Genomic DNA, 22,206 nt, shown 5'->3' with positions numbered 1-22,206 from the left:
AGAGAAAGAGAACAACCATACCTAAGTCAAGGTAATAACCGATAACATGTAATCTCGCCATATGTGGCCCGAGACAAAGCCCACAGTAACAAATAGGCAAAATGTAGAAACCAAACAATCAGGGTAGGAGCTGTGTCCCCCAATGAAGACTCAGAGAAAGAGATTTTCCTGTAAGTACACAAAAATCCTTCTTTCTCTCTCGTTTCATTGGGGGACATAGAACCGTGGGACGTCCAAAAGCAGTCCCTGGGTGGGAATCAGTAACATTGTAAGAATAGACAGCTCCCTTTGCGAGAATATCTAACACATGAAAATCCGCACCAACCCTAGAGGTGTGCGACTGCCGCCTGCAAAACCTTTCTCCTCGGCCGGCGTCAGCCGAAGCCTGGGTGTGTACCTGGTAAAACCTAGCAAAAGTATGGCTAGACCATGTGGTGGCCCTGCAGACCTGCGCGGCCGATGCCTGATCGCCCAAGACGCTCCCACCGCGTGGGTGGAATGTGCCTTCACTCCTCGTGGAGGGGACCGGTTCCTGATCCTGTAGGCCTCTGATATGGTCGACCGGATCCATCTTGCAATCGTGGCTTTGGAAGCAGGCATTCCTCTTTTGGGTCCTAGAGAAAGGACGAACAGCACGTCCAATTTGCGAAAAGGTGCAGTTCTTGACACGTACGTTCTGAGGGTGCAAACCATGTCCAGAGTGTGTAAATACTTCTCCAGGCTGTGTGAGGGACCTGGGCAGAAGGAAGGGAGCATAATCTCTTCATTCAGATGAAAGGGCGACACCACCTTAGGCAAAAAGGAGGGAGCTGGGCGTATCACCACCTTGTCCTGATGGAAAACCAGAAATGGTGACCGACAGGAGAGAGCAGCCATCTCTGAAACTCTCCTGATGGAGGTGATGGCCACTAGAAAGGCCACCTTCCAGGAAAGATGCGAAAGAGAGTCTTCTTTCAAGGGCTCGAAGAGAGACTCTTGGTGTAAACCTAACATCAGATCAAGATCCCATGGCTCAAGGGGATCCCCATATGGAGGCACCAGGTGAGCGACCCGCTGAATGAAGGTCTCGATCTGTGGGCGAGTAGCAAGAGGCTTTTGGAAAAGAATAGAGAGCAGACATCTGGCCCTTAAGAGTTCTGAGAGAGACACGCGTCCAGCCCTGACAGGCTTGCTGGGATGGACCAGGAGAGAGGAGATGGGTTGTTGTTGTCCTCGCACCACCAGAAAAAGGATCTCCACGTGCGGTAATAGATTCTTGACGAAGACTGTTTTCAGGCCCTGATCATGGTCTGAATCACCCTGGGAGAGAAGCCCGCCTGGGCTAGCACCCAGGATTCAATAGCCAGGCCGTCAAATTTAGGACCCCTGAGTTCTGATGGAAGAGAGGGCCCTGAGACAGAAGATCTGGGCGGTCTGGGAGACGCCAGGGAGCATCTGCAATGAGCTGAGCGAGCTCTGCGAACCACGCCTGCCTGGGCCACTCTGGGGCCACGAGGATGACTGGTACCCCTTCCCTCTTGGTTTTCTTGAGGACCCTGGGGATCAGAGGGAGAGGGGGGGGATGAATGGGAGTCTGAACTGATTCCACGAAAGGGTCAGGACATTGACTCCTATTGCCCGCTGGTCGCGATAGCGAGAGACAAACTGAGGAACCTGATGGTTGAACCGAGAGGCCATCAGATCCACATCCGGGGTCTCCCATCGGAGGCAGATTTGATTTAAGACTTCCCTGTTGAGAGACCATTCGCCGGAGGCGAGACCTTTCCTGCTGAGGATGACGGCCGCCCAATTTTCCACACCGGGGATGTGTACTGCCGAGATCATGGATTGATGAGACTTGGCGCACTGAATGATCCTCTTGACCTCCCTCATAGCCCTGACGCTCCTTGTTCCTTCCTGGTTGTTGATGTAAGCTACTGCCGTAGCATTGTCCGACTGGATCCTGACAGGGGAGCCCCCCAGGAGGTCCTGCAACTGTTGGAGAGTTAATAGAATGGCCCTGATCTCCAGGATGTTGATTGGAAGCCGACTCTCCTGGAGGGACCAACGTCCGTGGCGAAAGACGGCGTCCCAGCCCAAGAGGCTGGCGTCGGTGGTGACTATTTGCCAGCGGGGCGGTAGAAACGACCTTACTCAGGAGAGATTGTTACGTCTGGTCCACCACTGAAGGGACCGATGGGTTCCTGGAGACAGATGAATCCTGCGATCAAGCGACAAAGGTGACTTGTCCCACTTCCGTAGTATGGTCAGCTAAAGGGGGCAAAGATGGAACTGAGCGAATGGAACTGCCTCCATAGACGCTACCATTTGACAAAGGACTCTCATGCCAAATCGGATTGAGAAGGAACCCGAGTGACGAAGAACCTGTAGTCCCCGCTGCAGAAAGAGAATATTTTCTTGTGGTAGGAAGATTCATCCGTGGTTGGTATAGAAAACCATGCCTAAGAAGGTAATCCGACGGGCCGGTGTCAGAGAGGACTTCTGTCGATTGATTAGCCATCCCAGGCGAGAAAGCGTGTCGATGGTGATCCGAAGGTTTTCGAGACAGTCGTCGAAAGAAGAACCCTTGACAAGGAGGTAGTCCAATTAGGGAATGACCATGATACCTCTGGAGTGAAGGATATACATGGCAGCCGCTATGACCTCCGTGAACACTCTGGGTGCCGAGGCGAGACCGAATGGAAGTGCAGTGAACTGAAAATGTTCCTCTACTACTGCGAAGTGGAGAAGTTGTTGGTGTGGCTGGGCTATTGGCACATAAAGATAAGCGTCCTGTATGTCCAGGGATGATAGGAATTCGCCAACCTCCATGGAGAAAATTACAGAATGTAGGGACTCCATTCGAAACTTCTGAACTCTGACGGACTTGTGGGCGCGTTTGTGCTCTTGTAGAGGTCCCTGGATCAGAGTGATTATCGCCCTGAAATGGCTGATCTGCCCGCTACCGGGAGTCATGGCCGAGAACAGGAAAAAGCTGCAATGCTTGCGCTATGGTCTGTGATGACCTGGAGAGAGACTCTACAGACTGGGAGAGGAAAGCCAACCATTCCGGGAGAGGAGGCGCGCTGGGGCCGGGAGAGTCGTCGACGGTTGCGGCGGTGGGCTCATGGGCGAGCTGTGGGTCTGGGGGTAGAGTCCGAGCATAGGACTGCGGCCTGGCCATGGGAAATTTTAGTTTTGCTGGAGGCGCATGCAAAATACATTATGATGGGGACCTGCTAGGGATGGGAGGATTTTGAATTAGGCATGGCTGTCCTGCTCCTCTTACTGGTGTTGCAAGGGAGGAAGCAGAACAGGAGGTGAAAAGAGGGGACTCTAGGCACAGGAAAGGGTTAAAGCAGCGCTTACCCAGGTCCTGTGTCCTCCCCTCTAGCTGCTGTGAGGCTGAGAGATCAGGTGCTGCAGCTGCGATGCGTCCTGGTGTGCTGTGTGATATAACGCCTGGGGACCGAGATCGTTCCTTAAAGAAATACTCTAGGAAGATAACCGCTGACATGCAGTGAAGGGGAGAGTACCGGCCGGAGGGCGCAAATGCAGGTATCGCGAGAGTCCTTTGTTTCCTGCAGCCCCTGCGAGAAGTGCGGCCGGAAGCGATGCAGGGGAGAGGGAGAGGGAGGAGGAGGGCAGGGTCCCTGCGAGAAGTGCGGCCGGAATGCAAGGAAGGAGGCAGGGAGAGGAGAGGCGGGAACTATCTGGAAGGGCAAATCGGCCGCACGCGCGCGCGCAGGCTGGGGGCGTGGCGTGCTGAGCTGCCGGAGTAGGCCCAGACCGGGGCCTAAATTAGAAAGGGGGAGCCCTCCGCTGGCGGCACGGTACAGACAAAACATGGAGGTCTTACCTGCCAGGACCCTGCCGCGTCACTGCACCTCTACATTGACACACCTCCTGGGTCTGTTAAGCTCTGGTACCTCTGTTGAATAACCGGGGCGTCACGGAGCAGGCTGTGCATCCGACCTGATGCATTCAGAGTGCCCCTGTGTCCTGAGGGTACACGGGGAGGCATGATAGAAGATCCACGGACAACCTGCGGAGGGGGAGTCATTGCTGCCTCAATCCTGTGCATCCCTGGGACGGCACCCTAGGTGATGGATCAGTTGAGGGGTATAATGTCAACTCGACCCTGTGCATCCCTGGGACGGCAGCCAAGGTGATGGATCAGGGTAGGGGGTCATGTCAACCTGACCCTGTGTATCCTTGGGATGATACCCATAGGAGAGGGAGCAGGGGATGGGGCTCTTGAAGATGTGCCCGCTCCACACCCAGAGAATCCCTGGGGGAGCTGGGCATCCATGGGTAGACGATTACCTAAAAACAGCATAATAGTGAGAGCGATGAGCACGCCGATTAAAAAAAAACAAAAATGGCTGAGGGGGCCGTGAGAGCCCACATCAGCCTCTACGACACTAAGCAAAAAACTGACATAGATCCGCCTCCGGGTGTACACTGCTAGGGAGGAGCTAACATCCTTTGTCTAGTGTCAGCAGCTTACACCCACGGTTCTGTGTCCCCCAATAAAACGAGAGAGAAATGGTCTTCTCATGTAGTGTATAACCAAGCTGCAGCCAATGAACAAGTAGGGGAAATAGGTTTCAAAAACAGTAAAGAATAAACCCCAATTAAAATATAACTTTTAATATTATTACTAAAAAGATCCAAGACCAATTTCACAAACAAACATAAATAGATGATGTGCCGAAAATGAGGTAACAAATGCTAGGAGGGTGGATGAACACACAGACTGGCCCTGAATCAGCCCTAGTCAGCCTCTCCCTACCTAGCAATGGAGGGTATGACACCATACGGTTATGGCGCCCCCATTCACCGAGGGGAAACCCTGCATATCCCTAATAGGCCCTGCACAGCACATACAAACACCACTTATAGAATACATAGACTCTCCATCCCAATCAGAGGGTGAGCCAAATAAACTTATCTGGGATGTTGTCCTAAGAAGACGACCCGACGCATTTCATCCCATAGGTACGAGGGAGAGACTGACTAGGGCTGATTCAGGGCCAGTCTGTGTGTTCATCCACCTCCTACCATTTCTTACCTCATGTTCGGCACCTTTTTAGTAATAATATTAAAAAATTATATTTTAATGGGGTTTATTCTTTACTGCTCTTCTCATGTAGTGCTAATTTTTAAGTCTTCACAAGAGGGTGTTCTTCACAGGACTCCCTGGGGACGTGTCTTTAGATTACTCCGCATTATCACCCTGTAAGCTATTCCTCTTGGTAAAGACCAAAAATTACCACCAAATAAAAATGCCGATATCTCTGGAACCAAAGAGCATACTCAGAGGACAGCAAGGTATGAGAATGTGACAGCCTCTAACTTGGAAATCTCTATGTCCAGGGAGGGCACTTGTGTACTTGTACACGGCGAAGAAGGGTCTAACAATACATTGCTGGTGACATCCCTGGCACAACTTATTTTGTCTCCTGATTGCCGAACAATGGTTGGCTTCCAGGATCTAATTGAACGTGAGTGGCTACAGGTAGGTGACTTATGAAGATTAGAGACCAAGCTTATGTAAGATGGCCAAATTTCATATTCTTTCGCTCATTTTTAATTCCTGCTTTCACAGGCTGGCCATCCGTTCCAGTTACGCTGCGCTCGATCAGGCTGGGCACAGGGCCGTTTTCAACAAGAATCACCTAACTTTCTCCTTTTTTTGGATTGTTGCTGGCAACTCACACGGCAATTTCCTATGGCGATGGAGTTTAATGAAAAACTTTTATGTGCACTTGCAACCCACATTTACAGCTCAGAGTACGGGACGTTCTTATGCAACAACGAAAAGGAAAGGCAAGTTGCATACACAATACAGTATGATAGTCTTTAAAGTAGCACTCCAGTATTTTTCTCTTGCATATAGAATATAGCTGGTGAGTTGGCATTCTATCTAAGCAAGTTGATTGAACTAAGATCAGTTGGATCCAAATTACCCTTACATTACTGACATTGTCCCATGATCTCCATTTATACTACCTGTCCAGTACATGCTCTTATGTGTACAAAGGAAGTCAATCTCTGAAATACAGATCATGATCCCCCAACAGGTCCCTCCTACCGGAAAGCAAAGCATTTTTCTTTAATATACTATATTCAACACATGTAAAATTTATACAAGAAAGCAAACAAATCATACAATGTGGACCAATCTTGACAACGCTTTGCGAGCTAGAAAAATCAGCAGCACTAATCTCAATGGTAGTTTGCAACAATGTAACAGTCTGGAGTGCAGATCGTTTAGATTACAGAGCATTGCCTAGATGGGAAATAATTGTATCTGCTTGTGAGCTGAAACTGTACAAGCCAAGTTAAGGACAAGTTTTCATTTTTTTTTGTTCCTAAGTGTTAAATATATATTTTGTCAGGCATATTTACAAATTAAGATAAAATACTCACTCTCTTTAGGGTATCCTCAACAAAGAAGTTAATTCCAGAAATGTTCCATAGCACAGCTTTAATGGCAGGAAGCCACCTAAGAGACATGTCCCTGCGCATGATTGACTAATAGCACGAACTACCTTGGGACAGTTGCAATGACAATTAGAAATATAAATAGGGCCAAGAGGGACATCCCTTGGGGGGATTATTATATGGATATCAGGGGAGATTTAAAACAGTTATTTTGGCACAAATTAATATACAGTATGTGTACATTATAAGATCACTGCAATTTTAAGAATAACTTTTTAAGCCACTCCTAAGTGCCTAATAGATTGTCAGCAAGAAGACGGTCAGTGTAATACAATACATTAAAGTGTTACTCCCATCTCCAAGATCCTATCCCTTTATTTAGTAGGTGTAATAATAATAACATTAGCAAATCCCTTCATTTAGAAATGTAGTATAGTTCTCTTGATTAGCTATGTTGCTTACCTCATGTTCAGGGCATTGCAGGACCTTAGGTATCCATGGTTATAACCACAGATATAGTCACAGTTAGTTGCTAATAGTCATAACCATGCACACCTAAGGTCCTGCAATGCCCAGAACATGAGGTAGGTCACGAAGCTAATCAGGAGAACTATACTATATTTCTAAATGGAGAGATTTCATAATATTTTTACACCTACCACATATTGGGATAAGATCTTGGAAATAGAAATACCCCTTTAATACTGCAATGTAATATATTACAATTAAAAATTGAAGTCCTCTAGTGGAGTCTAATTATTTTTGAAGATAATTTAAACCCTTCACGACAAGTTTGCGTCATACTGTATGTAGAGTCCCTTTCTTTGATGCGGGATCGTACGCAAAACCCATCTTTCTCTGCAAGTCTGCTCATCAGCCGACTTGTGCCTCTAAAAGCCTCAGGTGGATTTGAGATAAACCCACAGCTGTTAACTAGTTAAATCCTGCTGTCAATTTCTCACAGCAGAATTTAACATGTGCCGGCGGAAAGCGCGTAATTTCCTGCAATGACGTCATGGGGCCGCCAATGGGTTGTCAGGATGGCCAGGGGTCAACTGATGACACCCGTGTCTGTAATGACAAACTTCCTGTAAAAGCCGGCTGTCCGCATTCACAGGAGATCGCGATTTCTGCTAAATAGTGCTGATGCCCTGCTGTGTATAGCACAAGTAATGGGATATTCGCAGCTTCGAGTCTCTTATAGAACTAATACAAGAACTTAAAAATTTAAAAAAAAAAAAAAAAATATGAAAAAAACAAAACAAAGTGCAAATCACCCCCCCCTGTTGCCCAATTTAAAATAAAAAAAAACACATTTGGTATTGCTGAGTTCAGAAATGTCCAGTCTATCAAAATATATATAACAAAATTCAATTGATAAACTGAAAAAAATAAATAAATCCGCAAAAATTACGTTTTTTTTAGGCCGCCGCAATATTACAATAAGAGGTGATCAAAACATCATACCTACACCAAAATGGTATCAGTAAAAACATAAGCTCAGGGCGCAAAAATTAAGCCATCACATAACCACTGAAAAATGAGAATAATACAAAACTTGGAATACTGCGACAAAAGTGAATTTCTTTTCTGCGAAATTTCGGAATTTTTTTTCACCGATTAAATAAAAACAAACTATACATGTTTAATATCTACAAACTCGGACTGAAATGGAGAATCACACTGCACCAGTCTTACCATATAGTGAACATGGTTAAAAAAAAAAAATAATAAAAACAAAAACCAGTTGTGGAATTGCACTTCTTTTGCAATTTTTCTGCACTTGGATTTTTTTTTTCCTGCTTTCCCATATGATAAAATGAATGGTGTCTCTCAAAAGTATAAGTTGTACTCAAGAAAAAAAGCCTTCATGAGAAAAAAAATATGGGTTATCATCTGGGTGACTGAATCTGAACAGTAACACGCACTACCCTGAGAAGTCAGTTTTTGAGGTCCATGGACTTCACAATTTGGGTTCGCCCATCATATGGCTATATTGACATTAAAATAAAATAGACGTAAGTGACAGGGTTAAAAAAAAAAATATAAAAAAATTTAACAACATAGCACTAGGGGTAATCATATTCTTTAGCCCTCTAATGATGACACTTCCCTGGTTCCTTTGGTCTTGTCAAGGAGGTGTGACTAGACAACCTTTGTGTTCTACTGCAGATAAGACTTTGGAGGAGGTTCATACTGCAAGCACAATATAGAATGATAGAAAATGACAGGAGGATCTGGTAGGATATTTATATTGTATGTTAAATGTTCCTTTATGGCAAAACTAGAGGTCAAGGACGTGAACAAGTTGGCCAGATGCAGATTTATCTTCACCACATAGCACCACTCTATTGTGATCCAAGTCTTCTTTAGCAGAACCGGTCAGTTTGCATCCAGAATGAGATCTAACTTAGCAGAATCTGCAAATAATTTTGTATGTATTAAAATATAGTCATCACATATACACCTGCATGCTCCCTTCGGATGGACAAAGCACCGTTGTTTCCAAAGACACTGTGCCACGAGATGTGTATGCATTTTGTTTTACGTATAAAGGTAATCAGAGAACTGAGCAGTGCCCTTTCAGGTAAAAATCCAAATTTTGGCAACAACTTGCTTTCACTTTTTTTTTTTTTTTGCTTCATAGTGTTAAAATATATATATTTTTTTATCAGGCATATTTACAAGGTACGAGAAAAGACTCATTCTCTTTGGGGTAACCTCAACAACTTCCAGCAGAGAAATCACCTTGTCAATCCAGTATATGAAAGAAACCCATTAGCCATTTGGCCATCGGTGGCCCCACAAAGTATACAGCTATGGGAAGGTGAGCATACGTTAACAGTGCATTATATATGGCTATATGCATACAAAATGTTTAAATCGCATTCTTGATTTTACAGGTTTTTTTCTTAGATACTTCGTGCCTACAGAACACAAAGAGATGCTCTGGCAGCGAATGTGGGAAATTGTAGGTAAAGATCCCTATTAAACCGCTTAGTTAGACCTGTTAAATGCCCACTGCTGAGCTGCTGAAGATTTCGGAGGGTCAGAATGCCGGCAAAGTTGGCATCTATGGGTGGCAGAGACCCAGAAATGTAAAGAACGCAAACATTCATATCTACAAGACACAGATATACCAGACACAGACTGTGCAGATTTCTCTTTTATTTTCCGTTTCGTGAGATTTTTCCATTTCAAGAGCAGACTGACCGTATATAAATATGGTAGATCTGCTGGCATTAAAATGAGTTCCTTTACAATTGCCAGCCTATTGAATCATGTTTTTGGTCACTGTTAGCTTTACATCTAGTGTGGTCATACATATTTCACTAAAGCATCTGGGATGGAACTTACAAATATTTGTGTAAACAGTAAATTATTTGAGGACTGAAGAAATAAATGTTTCTTGCATTAAAGATCAAATTTCTATAGCTGAATATACAAACGGATGGCAGTATAAATGGTAAATAGTGGGTAAAAATTGTAAGTAGTGGGTGGCTTCAGAAAGGTTAAAGAGGATGTCCACTACTAGGACCACCCCTTCTGATTCCACGTGTTTGCCCCAGGTAAAATAATAAAGCCTATACTCCCCTCTGATGACAGCACCGCTACAGTTTATGTTCCAGGGGTTCACGTGGCGTTGTGATGTCACATGAGCCCCACGTCCAATCAGCACAGACTTCCTTATCCCCGCCCTCAGACCAAACAAGTTAATCAACAGGAAGTGAGCGCAGCTGTGGCACTGACTTCCTGTTAATTGTTTGTTTGGTCCTAAGGCAGGGAGACAGAAATCGTTGCTGACTAGAAGCAGGTTTCGCGTGATGTCATAAAGCCACGTATGCCCCTGGAACAAAAACCACAGCAGTGCTGTCACCGGAGGGGAGTAATAGTCTATTTTACCTGGGGCAAACACGTGGGATCAGAACGGGTTGTCCTAGTAGTGGACAACTCCTTTAAGTTTGTATTTCCACACTGCATTATATCCGTGATTTTAATGTGTTTGTTATAAAGACAAAGTGTCTTCAATGTGAATGGAGATGATTATGCAATTTTGTTTTTGAACATGCAGTTTGCACGAGTGAAACATCCCCCTAAAAAATGTTTCATCTAAAAAATGTTGTGAAAATGCATAAATTCAAAGTAAAACATTTTTTTCTTTTAAATACTTTGTCATTTAAACTCACAAAACTTAATGTATTAAAACTTGTTTTTTTAATACATCTCATAAGTCCAGTTGAATGAAATCCCCACCACTCACATGGATGAGCTATTTCTGACCACGGCTGTCAATGGTGAGGTGGTCACATCTATGGTCACTATGTATTGAAATGAATGGTACTTGTTGACATTGCTTTCCCTTATTGGAAAACATCTCTTTAGCAAATGCATTAAATCTTGACAGCTGATCTAGTTTATCGTTTAATACTTTCATATAGGGAAAAACTAACATGATGATATTAAATTTTATAAGGCTAAAACCATAAAATTATTAGTTCAACATTCTTTTAATATAATGTACTTTGCATTGTTTTGACATGTTTGTGGTGATAGGATTCCTTGTAATCTGAACGTTTATAAGGCGACAAACTCAAGATTCAAACTCAAAATCAAAATATTGCTGATCAAAGTAATGTATTCTGACGTAGCCGTCCTCTCCGCCACTGCTGTAACTGTAGAGAGATGGAAAGATCTTGTCACTATCATGTTACCTACTGATTTGCTCTAAGCATACGTGAAAATACACTTACCTTTTGCCATCAGGATGGAATGCTAAACTATTGATGGGTCCGAAATGGCCCTTCACTCTCCCAAATTCCTCTTCAACACCAACATGGAAAAATCTAAATAAGAAATAAAAAAAACCAACCATATACAGCTTGTAGCTAATAACTTCTTTAATTTACATGTCAAGATTGTTTTAAGAGTTTTGCTTACCTGGCTTCAAATTTACCAATCCTGGTGGACGTCGTGGTCACATCCATGGCTTCCTGTCCTCCTCCCAAAACAACCTGCAAAGAAAAAGTGCACATTAACACTAGAAGTCCCAGAAATTTCGAGCTCCCCCCTGAAGTCCGAAAGAAGGTCAAATGACCCTTAGGCGGGCTTTGCACGTTGCGACATCGCAAGCCGATGCTACGATGTCGCACGCGATAGTCCCCGCCCCTGTCGCACGTACGATATCTTGTGATAGCTGGCGTAGCGATAATTATCGCTACGCCAGCTTCACATGCACTCGCCTGCCCTGCGACCGTCGCTCTGGCCGGCGACCCGCCTCCTTCCTAAGGGGGCGGGTCGTGCGGCGTCACAGCGACGTCACACGGCTGGCGGCCAATGGCGGCGGAGGGGCGGAGATGAGCAGGATGTAAACATCCCGCCCACCTCCTTCCTTCCGCATAGCCGCTGGCGGCAGGTAAGGAGATGTTCCTCGTTCCTGCAGCTTCACACACAGCGATGTGTGCTGCCGCAGGAACGAGGAACTACATCGTACCTGTCGCGGCACCGGCATTATGGAAATGTCTGAGCCTGCACCGATGATACGATGACGCTTTTGCGCTCGTTCATCATATCATCTAGGATTTACACACTACGACATCGCAAGTGACGCCGGATGTGCGTCACTTTCGATTTGATCCCACCGACATCGCACCTGCGATGTCGTAGTGTGCAAAGCCGCCCTTAGTCCAAACTGAATAGAACTAACTAGAAGCTAAATGGCTAAACTCAATGGAAAACAACAACCTCCTGTGGTGCGACAGTAATGGCTGGTGGTTATAGGAAGTTAGCTAAAATCCTTCAGGTCATTCGACCCGTCTCTGGGTTCCAAAAGGTAGAAATGTTAAATGACCCCTCTCTGGGACTTCTAGTGTTAATAAAAGGTTTAAAATGGAGAGTGTGACTAGAACAGACTCATTCCAGCTAGGATCTCTCTCCTGGGGCAAAACACAACAGCTCCCTAGCTTAGAATTGGTAATAAGGCAAATGTGCCATTTAGGATTTCATTGGAATAGTTATTGTTGAAAAAGACTGGGCTTTCACAGCAAGTGGATGCTGACTATGTGAAAAATTGTATGTAGTTCTAATACACACACCTTTAAGTATACCCTTTGGGGAAAATTAGTCATGTGTCAACACAATACAGAAATATTAAAAGGTTCAGTCACCCCAAAAACTCCAATTAAGCTGCTAGTACAGGCATATAGAGGATTTGACCCCTATAAAAATCATGCCTGTACTATAGATTTGGTTTCACCGTTTTCCAGTCCCAACTTTTTTTTTATAATTTCCATCCCCATAACTGAATGAGGGCTTGTTTTTCATAGGACAAGTTTTACTTTTGAATGACACCATTAATTTTTATCATGTAATGCACAGGAATGTGGGAAAAAACTTCCAATTGCACTCAAATTGCAAAAAAGGAAACATTTATTTATTTCATTTTGGGGGGAGGGAGGGGGGGAATGTTCAATATACAGTAAAAATTACCTGGCAATATGATTTATCAGGTCAGAACGAGTACGAATACGAAGGTAGCAAACGTATCGGGTTTTTTTGTCTAATTGGTAAAAGAGAGTGGATATTTAAAAAAAAATAAAGTAATTAAATAAAATTTTGCTTCTGCTGCCATTGTGTGAGATTTGAAATTTTGATCTACTCAATTGAAAAGTTGCGGTAGTCACAAAAACGTAATTCTAGGGTTTTGCCTTTATTTCCTCGTATTAATTTATATCATTATTTTGATAGATGGGATTTTTTTAATATAAAACTAAATGTGTATTTTTTTAATTGCTTTATTTTGGATTGAGCAAAACTGGGGTGATTTGAATTTCTCATTTTTAAAAATATTTTTTCACTATTTTTTTTAGTTTCTTTTCAGGACTTGAACTTGCGATTAGTGATGGGCAGACTTGCAGATACTCGGGATTGGCGGGTCCAACCGGGTTGTTTTTTTTAAAAAAAAATAAATAAATAAAAAAAAAAACAAAACAAAAAACAATAACAAAACCCGATTCGGGACCGGAATTGATCCCGAATAGCTGTCCGGACGCCGATCCCCATTCAAGTCTATGGGGACCCGAATAAGGATCTTAAAAACTGTGGTAGAAGGGATGGCAGTGCGATTATCTTGGTTGTGTATCAAAATATGAGGGATTGCATGCAGTTTGTTTTTTTTTTTCTTATTAAATAATTTAAAAAAGCGGCGTGCGGTCCCCCGAATTTTTGATATGTAGCATGATAAAGCCGACAGTTGGGGGATGGAATTCACAGGCTGGGGAGGCCCATGGTTATTGGGACCCCCCAGCCTAAAAATAGCAGCCTGCAGCCGCCAATTGTCGCATCCATTAGAAACGACAATCCCGGAACTTTGCCCGGCTCATCCGGATTCCCCTGGTGTGGTGGCAAATCGGGGTAACAAGGGGTTAAGGTACACTAATCCCAAACACGATTTTAAAATATGGGTGATATATGTTATACTCTTAACTGTTCAGCAAGTTCTCATAGGAGCTGTGATATTGTCATAGGTAGCATGCATTATGGATGATCTACACTGCATATGCAAATGTTGGTCATTTAGATAAGCTGGCATACATACAACACTAATGACGACAGAATCATATGTTAATAGTGATGTGTTAGTCACCAAGCACATAACTTGTATACTACCAACTGAGCTGAATATTGCTAAATACTGACTCTCAAATTTTATTTTTGGGATTGTGTTGATATTCTGACAATTTCTGTGGTTTATCATCACAATTTGGTGTGAAAATTGTATCATATTTCTTTTCCAAGTGACAGACTTTGTTTTTAAGAATGAATCATGTGACTTTAAATTTACCTTATAGTGTTTGTGAACCATGCACTGAAAGAAGGGAATTTTGTTACTTACCGTAAATTCCTTTTCTTCTAGCTCCTATTGGGAGACCCAGACGATTGGGTGTATAGCTACTGCCTCCGGAGGCCACACAAAGCATTACACTAAAAAGTGTAAGGCCCCTCCCCTTCTGGCTATACACCCCCAGTGGGATCACTGGCTCACCAGTTTTAGTGCAAAAGCAAGAAGGAGGAAAGCCAATAACTGGTTTAAACAAATTCACTCCGAGTAACATCGGAGAACTGAAAAACCGTTCAACATGAACAACATGTGTACCCGAAAAAACCCAAAAATCCCGAAGGACAACAGGGCGGGTGCTGGGTCTCCCAATAGGAGCTAGAAGAAAAGGAATTTACGGTAAGTAACAAAATTCCCTTCTTCTTCGGCGCTCCATTGGGAGACCCAGACGATTGGGACGTCCAAAAGCTGTCCCTGGGTGGGTAAAGAATACCTCATGTTAGAGCTGCGAAGACAGCCCTCCCCTACGGGGAGGCAACTGCCGCCTGCAGGACTCTTTTACCTAGGCTGGCGTCCGCCGAAGCATAGGTATGCACCTGATAATGTTTGGTGTGCAGACTCGACCAGGTAGCTGCCTGGCACACCTGTTGAGCCGTAGCCTGGTGTCGCAATGCCCAGGACGCACCCACGGCTCTGGTAGAATGGGCCTTCAGCCCTGATGGAACCGGAAGCCCAGCAGAACGATTCAAGAATTGGTTCTTTGATCCATCGAGCCAGGGTGGCCTTAAAAGCCTGCGACCCTTTGCGCTTACCAGCGACAAGGACAAAGAGTGCATCCGAACGGCGCAAGGGCGCCGTGCGGGAAATGTAGATTCTGAGTGCTCTGACCAGATCTAACAAATGTAAATCCTTCTCATACCGATGAACTGCATGAGGACAAAACGAAGGCAAAGAGATATCCTGATTAAGATGAAAAGAGGATACCACCTTCGGGAGAAACTCCTGAATGGGACGCAGCACTACCTTGTCCTGGTGGAAGACCAGGAAAGGAGCCTTGGATGACAGCGCTGCTAGCTCAGACACTCTCCGAAGAGATGTGATCGCTACTAGAAAAGCCACTTTCTGTGATAGTCTAGAAAGTGAAACCTCCCTCAGAGGCTCGAAGGGCGGCTTCTGGAGGGCAACTAGTACCCTGTTCAGATCTCATGGATCTAACGGCCGCTTGTACGGGGGTACGATATGGCAAACCCCCTGTAGGAACGTACGCACCTTAGTAAGTCGTGCCAGACGCTTCTGAAAAAAGACGGATAGCGCCGAGACCTGTCCTTTAAGGGAGCCGAGCGACAAACCTTTTTCTAACCCAGATTGCAGGAAAGAAAGAAAGGTAGGCAATGCAAATGGCCAGGGAGACACTCCCTGAGCAGAGCACCAGGATAAGAATATCCTCCACGTTCTGTGGTAGATTTTAGCGGACGTGGGCTTCCTAGCCTGTCTCATGGTGGCAACGACCCCTTGGGATAATCCTGAAGACGCTAGGATCCAGGACTCAATGGCCACACAGTCAGGTTCAGGGCCGCAGAATTCCGATGGAAAAAACGGCCCTTGGGACAGTAAGTCTGGTCGGTCTGGTAGTGCCCACGGTTGGCCGACCGTGAGATGCCACAGATCCGGATACCACGCCCTCCTTGGCCAGTCTGGGGCGACGAGTATGACGCGGCTGCAGTCGGATCTGATCTTGCGTAGCACTCCGGGCAAGAGTGCCAGAGGTGGAAACACATAAGGGAGCCGGAACTGCGACCAATCTTGCACTAAGGCGTCTGCCGCCAGAGCTCTGTGATCGCGAGACCGTGCCATGAAGGTTGGGACCTTGTTGTTGTGCCGGGACGCCATTAGGTCGACGTCCGGCCTTCCCCAACGGCGACAGATTTCCTGAAACACGTCCGGGTGAAGGGACCATTCCCCTGCGTCCATGCCCTGGCGACTGAGGAAGTCTGCTTCCCAGTTTTCTACGCCGGGGATGTGAACTGCGGATATGGTGGAGGCCGTGGCTTCCACCCACATCAGAATCCGCCGGACTTTCTGGAAGGCTTGCCGACTGCGTGTCCCCCCTTGGTGGTTGATGTATGCCACCACTGTGGAGTTGTCCGATTGCAATTCGGATCTGCCTTCTTTCCAGCCACTGCTGGAAGGCTAGTAGGGCAAGATACACTGCTCTGATTACTAGAACATTGATCTGAAGGGTGGACTCCTGCTGAGTCCACGTACCCTGAGCCCTGTGGTGGAGAAAAACTGCTCCCCACCCTGACAGACTCGCGTCTGTCGTGACCACCGCCCAAGACGGTGGTAGGAAGGATCTTCCCTGTGATAATGAGGTGGGAAGAAGCCACCATTGCAGAGGGTCCTTGCCGTCTGTGAAAGGGATACTTTCCTGATCAGGGATGTTGACTTCCCGTCCCATTGGCGGAGAATGTCCCATTGAAGTGGACGCAGATGAAACTGCGCAACCGGAACCGCCTCCATTGCCGCCACCATCTTCCCGAGGAAGTGCATGAGGCGTCTTAAGGAGTGCGACTGACCTTGAAGGAGAGCCTGCACCCCTGTCTGTAGTGACCGCTGCTTGTCCAGCGGAAGCTTCACTATCGCTGAGAGGGTATGAAACTCCATGCCAAGATACGTTAGTGATTGGGTCGTGACAGGTTTGACTTTGAGAAGTTGATGATCCACCCGAACGTCTGGAGAGTCTCCAGCGCAACATTCAGTCTGAGTTGGCATGCCTCTTGAGAGGGTGCCTTGACAAGTAGATCGTCCAAGTAAGGGATCACAGAGTGTCCCTGTGAGTGCAAGACTGCTACCACTGCCGCCATGACCTTGGTGAACACCCGTGAGGCTGTCGCCAGACCGAATGGCAGAGCTACGAACTGAAGATGTAGAAAAAACAGTGGTGCTCTGTAGCAATCGGCACGTGGAGATAAGCATCTTTGATGTCTATTGATGCTAGGAAATTTCCTTGAGACATTGAGGCAAAGACGGAGCGGAGGGTATCATCCGGAACCGCCTGGCCTCCACGTGCTTGTTCAGCAGTTTTAGGTCCAGAACGGAACGGAAAGAGCCATCCTTTTTTGGCACCACAACCAGATTGGAGGAAAACCGTGTCTTGTTCCTGAAGAGGAACAGGGATTACCACTCCTTCTGCCTGCAGAAGAGCATCGGCTCGGTGGGGAGGTTCTGAAGAATCGAGTCGGAGGACGAGAACAGAACTCTGTCCTGTGCACGTGGGCACACTGACCCTCACCCACCGGTCTGTGACCTGTGGCAGCTAAATGTCGCCAAAGGCGAGCGAGTCTGCCATCAACCGCGGATGCGGAGAGATGAGTGAGATGAGAGTCATGAGGAGACCGCCTTGGTAGCGGTTCCTCCGGCTGCCTTCCTTGGGCGTGATTGAGCCCGGCCGGAAGCTGAGCCCCTCTGAGGCTTTTCAGCCCTTTTGGACGAGGACAATTGGGACCTGCCCGGGCCTGGGAAGGACCGAAACCTCGACTGTCCTTCCAGGACAGCATTAATAGGGTAAGTCGCAATGCAGACATTGCGAGGTTACGGACGCCCCTGCGGCACAGATGTACATGTGCTCAAGACCAGCTGCGCAAGAACAGCTGAAAAGCTTAGGGTGCCCATACGGCTGTGAATGCCGGAGCAACCGACACGCCGATAGCCTCATAGACAGATTTCAACCAGAGTCCATCTGTCTGTCAATGGCATCTTTAAGTGAAGTCCCATCTCCACTGCAACTATGGCTCTAGCCGCAAGCCTGGAGATTGGAGAATCCACCTTTGGACCCTGGGTCCAGCGCTTGACCACGTCAGGGGGGAAGGGATAACGTGTATCCTTAATCCGTTTGGAGAAAACGCTTCTCTGGGAAGCGTGGTGTTCCTGGACTGCTTCTCTGAAGTCAGCGTGGCCAGAACAATACTCAATATACGTTTGAGCCACTGAAATGGGACTTCTCCTGCTGTGAAGCTGACTCCTCCGCTGGGGGAGCTGAGGGAGAAAAATCCAACATTCCATTGATGGACGCTATAGGATCATTCCTTATGGCGTCACCATCCGGTGTATCCGGATTGAGAGCGGTGTCAGGATCAAGTCCTGATGAGCTACGTCTGCCTCATCATACAGAGAGTCTTCCTGGGACCCCCCCGGAGCACCGATTTTATTCCAAATGAGGGTGGCCAGGGAGCAATGATCCAGATTGCCCATGGCCTGTCCGGACTGCAAGTCTCTATCCCATTGCAACTCCGTCCCTGTCCTTGGACAGGGTTGAGAGGTGGTTCCTTTGGCCACGTCAAGTAAAGACCCCGGCTGACCAAGTGCTACAGGGGAGCATTGCACACAATGGGGTTCAGTGCCGTGGAACAGTATCACATGCAGTAAAAACAGCAACGAAAGCCTGTGTTGCTTATATGCTGCTGCCGACTAGCCATCTAGGAGTATAGAGCCAAGAATGGCGACCGTGCAATGTACAGTGCAATGTATAGCATACAAGCATAAAGTACAAATGAACACTGCAGCACATGCAATACAAGCAGCATAGAAAGCCTGTGCCTTGGCACCCCTGCTTTTCTGCTGCTGTAGACTAGCCATCTAGGGGAATATAGCCCAGAATAGCGACCATACAGTGCAATGTATAGCATACAAGCATAAGTACAAATGAACACTGCAACACCTGCAATACAAGCAGCATAGAAAAAAACCTGTGCCTCAGCACCCTTGCTTTTCTGCTGCTGTAGCCTAGCCATTCTATGGCGAATATAGCCAAGACTAGCGACCGTACAGTGCAGTGTATAGCATACAAGCATAACTACACATGAACACTTCAGTACGTGCAATACAAGCAGCATAGAAAGCCTGTGCCTTAGCACCCCTGCTTTCCTGCTGCTGATGTGTCGCCATCTAAGAGGGCATATAGCCAAAAATAGCGACCTATGCAGTGTAAGCCTAAAATACAAATGGACAACTGCGGTATTTGGTGTCAGCACTTCAGGTGCCGCTTACCGCCCGCCTATAAGCGGGTGTGTGGTCGCCCTAGTCCTGTGCCTGGTTGCCCAGAGTCCGTTCTCTCAGCTCGGACTGCAGGAATGGCTGCCGGCGTCTTCTCCAGCTCGTGTGTGTAGGGGCGGGCCGTGGGCGTGCCCCAAGTCAGAGCGGGAAACCGGCGTCCCACAGTGTCCAGTGAGAGGGCTGGAGCATGTAAATAAGGCTCCAGCCCTCGGCGCTGCTGATTGTACAGCGTTTCTCCCCTACCCTGATTGACAGGGTGGGGGCGGGAACGAAGCGGAGCTAGGCCGCAAAAGCCGGGGACTGGATTTATAAGCGCCGCCGCCGTAAAAGCGCGGTCGGCGCTAAGTCCCCGGCGCACTACAAGTCCCAGCCGCGCCGCCGCTCCCGGAGCGTCCGGCGCGGTAGTTCCCAATACATAAAGTCACTCAGCAAGGCTGCAGTGACTGTAACCCTTTACTGTCCCCGGCGCACTAGCACATCCAGCAAGTCTGGAGCGTGCTGTGCCTGTGTGTACGGGGACACAGAGTACCTGAATGGTGCAGGGCCATGTCCCTGAACGGTACCCAGCTCCGTATCCAGCAGGTTCAATGGGTCTGTGGATGGAGCCCGGCCTCAGGGCTTTGGGGCCGGTAAGATCCCACTTCCTCAGAGCCCCTCAGGGGGATGGGGAAGGAAAACAGCATGTGGGCTCCAGCCTCCGTACCAGCAATAGGTACCTCAACCTTACAAACCACAAGCGGGGTGAGAAGGGAGCATGCTGGGGGCCCAATATGGGCCCTCTTTTCTTCCATCCGATATAGTCAGCAGCTACTGCTGACTAAACAGTGGAGCTATGCGTGGATGTCTGACCTCCTTCGCACAAAGCAGAAAACTGGTGAGCCAGTGATCCCACTGGGGGTGTATAGCCAGAAGGGGAGGGGCCTTACACTTTTTAGTGTAATGCTTTGTGTGGCCTCCGGAGGCAGTAGCTATACACCCAATCGTCTGGGTCTCCCAATGGAGCGCCGAAGAAATAATGTTTTTTTAATTGTTCTCAATACATTTTGTAACTTTTAATGATATGCGAATAGACTCCTTGGTTCTATTTAATTTACAAAGCATTTTATAATTAGTGTGTGATAAATTTATTTAACTTACATGGTCATAAATTGGAGATAATGCTGCAGAGTTAACTGGTCTCTCTGTGCGAAACGATTTCTGATGCTCCAGGGTTGTGGTGTCAAAGAGCTGCAAAACAAGAAACATTACCTACATACAAAAATGTTCTTACAAATGCATGTGTGAGGTCAAAGAAAACAGCAAGACAATACATAGCTGGTTCACAAATGACTAAGGGTGGCTTTACACGCTTCGATATTTGTCCCAATATCGCAAGCATGCGTCCCGCCCCCATTGTTTGTGCGAAACGGGCATATCGCTGCCCGTCGCGCACAAAATCGCGCAACCACGTCACACATACTTACCTGCATAGCGGCGTCGCTGTGACCGGCGTACCGCCTCATTTCTAAGGCGGCCGCCCAATGAAAGCGGAGGGGCGGAGACGAGCGGGACGAACATCCAGCCCACCTCCTTCCTTCTGCATTATGGCCGGTGGCAGGTAGGAGATGTTCCCCGGTCCTACGGGGGTCACACACAGCAATGTGCACTGCCGCAGGTACGAGGAACAACAACGGGAAAGCGATAGTATCGATAATTGGAAGCGGACCCCCATGTCAACGAGGAGCGATTTTGGACGTTTTTGCAACGATCCAAAATCGCTCCTTGGAGTCAAACACTACGAGATCGCTACAGCGGCCGGATGTGCGTCACAAATTCCGTGACCCCAACGAGATCGCTGTAGCAAAATCGTAGCGTGTAAAGCCCGCTTAACCCAAGAACATCAACCTTTTGTATTTAACGAAGTTGCAAAATTAGCGCAATTCTAAAATAGTTTATTGGGTTTTGTTTTACAGCCTTCGTCATGCGGTAGAAATGACCGGGCAAAACAAGACTCCGGGTTAGAATGACTACAGCTATACTAAACATGTATAGCTTTTTTTTTTTTAACCCCCAATTCCTCTATGAAGTGTGAGGGCTTGTTTGAGTTGCAAGCTAACATTTTTATTAATCCCATTTTGGGGTAAATAACATGTTTCAATCGCTTGTTATTGCCTTTTTTTGTGGTGTTGAGGTGATTGAAAAACAAAAGTTCTGGTGTATTGATTTATTTTTTCATTATGGAGTTTAAGGATTAGGTTAATTAATTTCATATTTTGATAGACCAAACAGACGTGGAGATACCACATCTGTTTTTTTATTTATTTAATGTATTTCATTATTTTTAAAAATGGAGGAGACTGTCTTTTTTTCAAAACTTTTTTAGTCTACTGTATTTTATAGTTCTCTTAGGATACTTGAACCTGTGATTATTTGATTGCTTGTATCATCTACTGCAATACCACAGTATTGCTGAATATAGAAAAAAAAATCACAGTCTCCTATACACGCAAGCCATAGGCTGGTCTTCATAGGATAGACGTATCATAGTGACAGGCATAGGGATCTTTAGCAGAACTACAGCCAACTATCATGGAAGCCCATAAGTGCTCTGCTGATTGAGAAGGTAGGGTAGTGGGCACAGCAAAATAGAAGTAATAGTCTAAGGAGGTGCTACTGTTACCTTGCAGGGGTATAGCACAGGGCTGGCAAAGTGCATCCTGTGGGCAATATCCGGCCCTCATCATGGACCAAGACAACTGAACGGCTGAAACCAGTGGCCCGCGGGTCACACCATGCCCTTCCTCGATGCCCAATGTCACCACTACCTGCATCCTCAGGATGCAGACAGCGGTGAACATGTTGGTAGAGGACGGTGCTGCTGGTTTGTCTTCCACAAATTAGCGTGAGGCACA

At 46.6% G+C, this 22,206-nt stretch overlaps 2 protein-coding genes across 2 annotated transcripts in view; one reads left to right on the top strand and one right to left on the bottom strand.

Moving 5' to 3' along the window:
• Positions 1 to 10,245, top strand: part of LOC142291548 (myotubularin-related protein 9-like) — a 46,791-nt gene extending 36,546 nt beyond the window's left edge. Inside the window, exons 7-10 of the mRNA XM_075336152.1 lie at positions 5,359 to 5,500; positions 5,591 to 5,811; positions 9,105 to 9,256; positions 9,333 to 10,245. Coding sequence (XP_075192267.1) covers positions 5,359 to 5,500; positions 5,591 to 5,811; positions 9,105 to 9,256; positions 9,333 to 9,421 — 604 coding nt within the window. The 3' untranslated portion in view covers positions 9,422 to 10,245. The remainder of the gene's footprint in view (positions 1 to 5,358; positions 5,501 to 5,590; positions 5,812 to 9,104; positions 9,257 to 9,332) is intronic.
• EIF3I (eukaryotic translation initiation factor 3 subunit I) overlaps positions 9,578 to 22,206 on the bottom strand; it is a 54,039-nt gene continuing 41,410 nt past the window's right edge. The window contains exons 8-11 of the mRNA XM_075336149.1: positions 20,453 to 20,542; positions 11,368 to 11,441; positions 11,181 to 11,273; positions 9,578 to 11,102 (exon numbers count right to left, since the gene is read on the bottom strand). Coding sequence (XP_075192264.1) covers positions 11,021 to 11,102; positions 11,181 to 11,273; positions 11,368 to 11,441; positions 20,453 to 20,542 — 339 coding nt within the window. The 3' untranslated portion in view covers positions 9,578 to 11,020. The remainder of the gene's footprint in view (positions 11,103 to 11,180; positions 11,274 to 11,367; positions 11,442 to 20,452; positions 20,543 to 22,206) is intronic.

Source organism: Anomaloglossus baeobatrachus, chromosome 2 (assembly GCF_048569485.1).
Source record: "Anomaloglossus baeobatrachus isolate aAnoBae1 chromosome 2, aAnoBae1.hap1, whole genome shotgun sequence".
NCBI lineage: Eukaryota > Metazoa > Chordata > Amphibia > Anura > Aromobatidae > Anomaloglossus > Anomaloglossus baeobatrachus.
The sequence above is the reverse complement of the archived record's forward strand: the minus strand, read 5'-3'. Positions and strand labels throughout refer to the sequence as shown.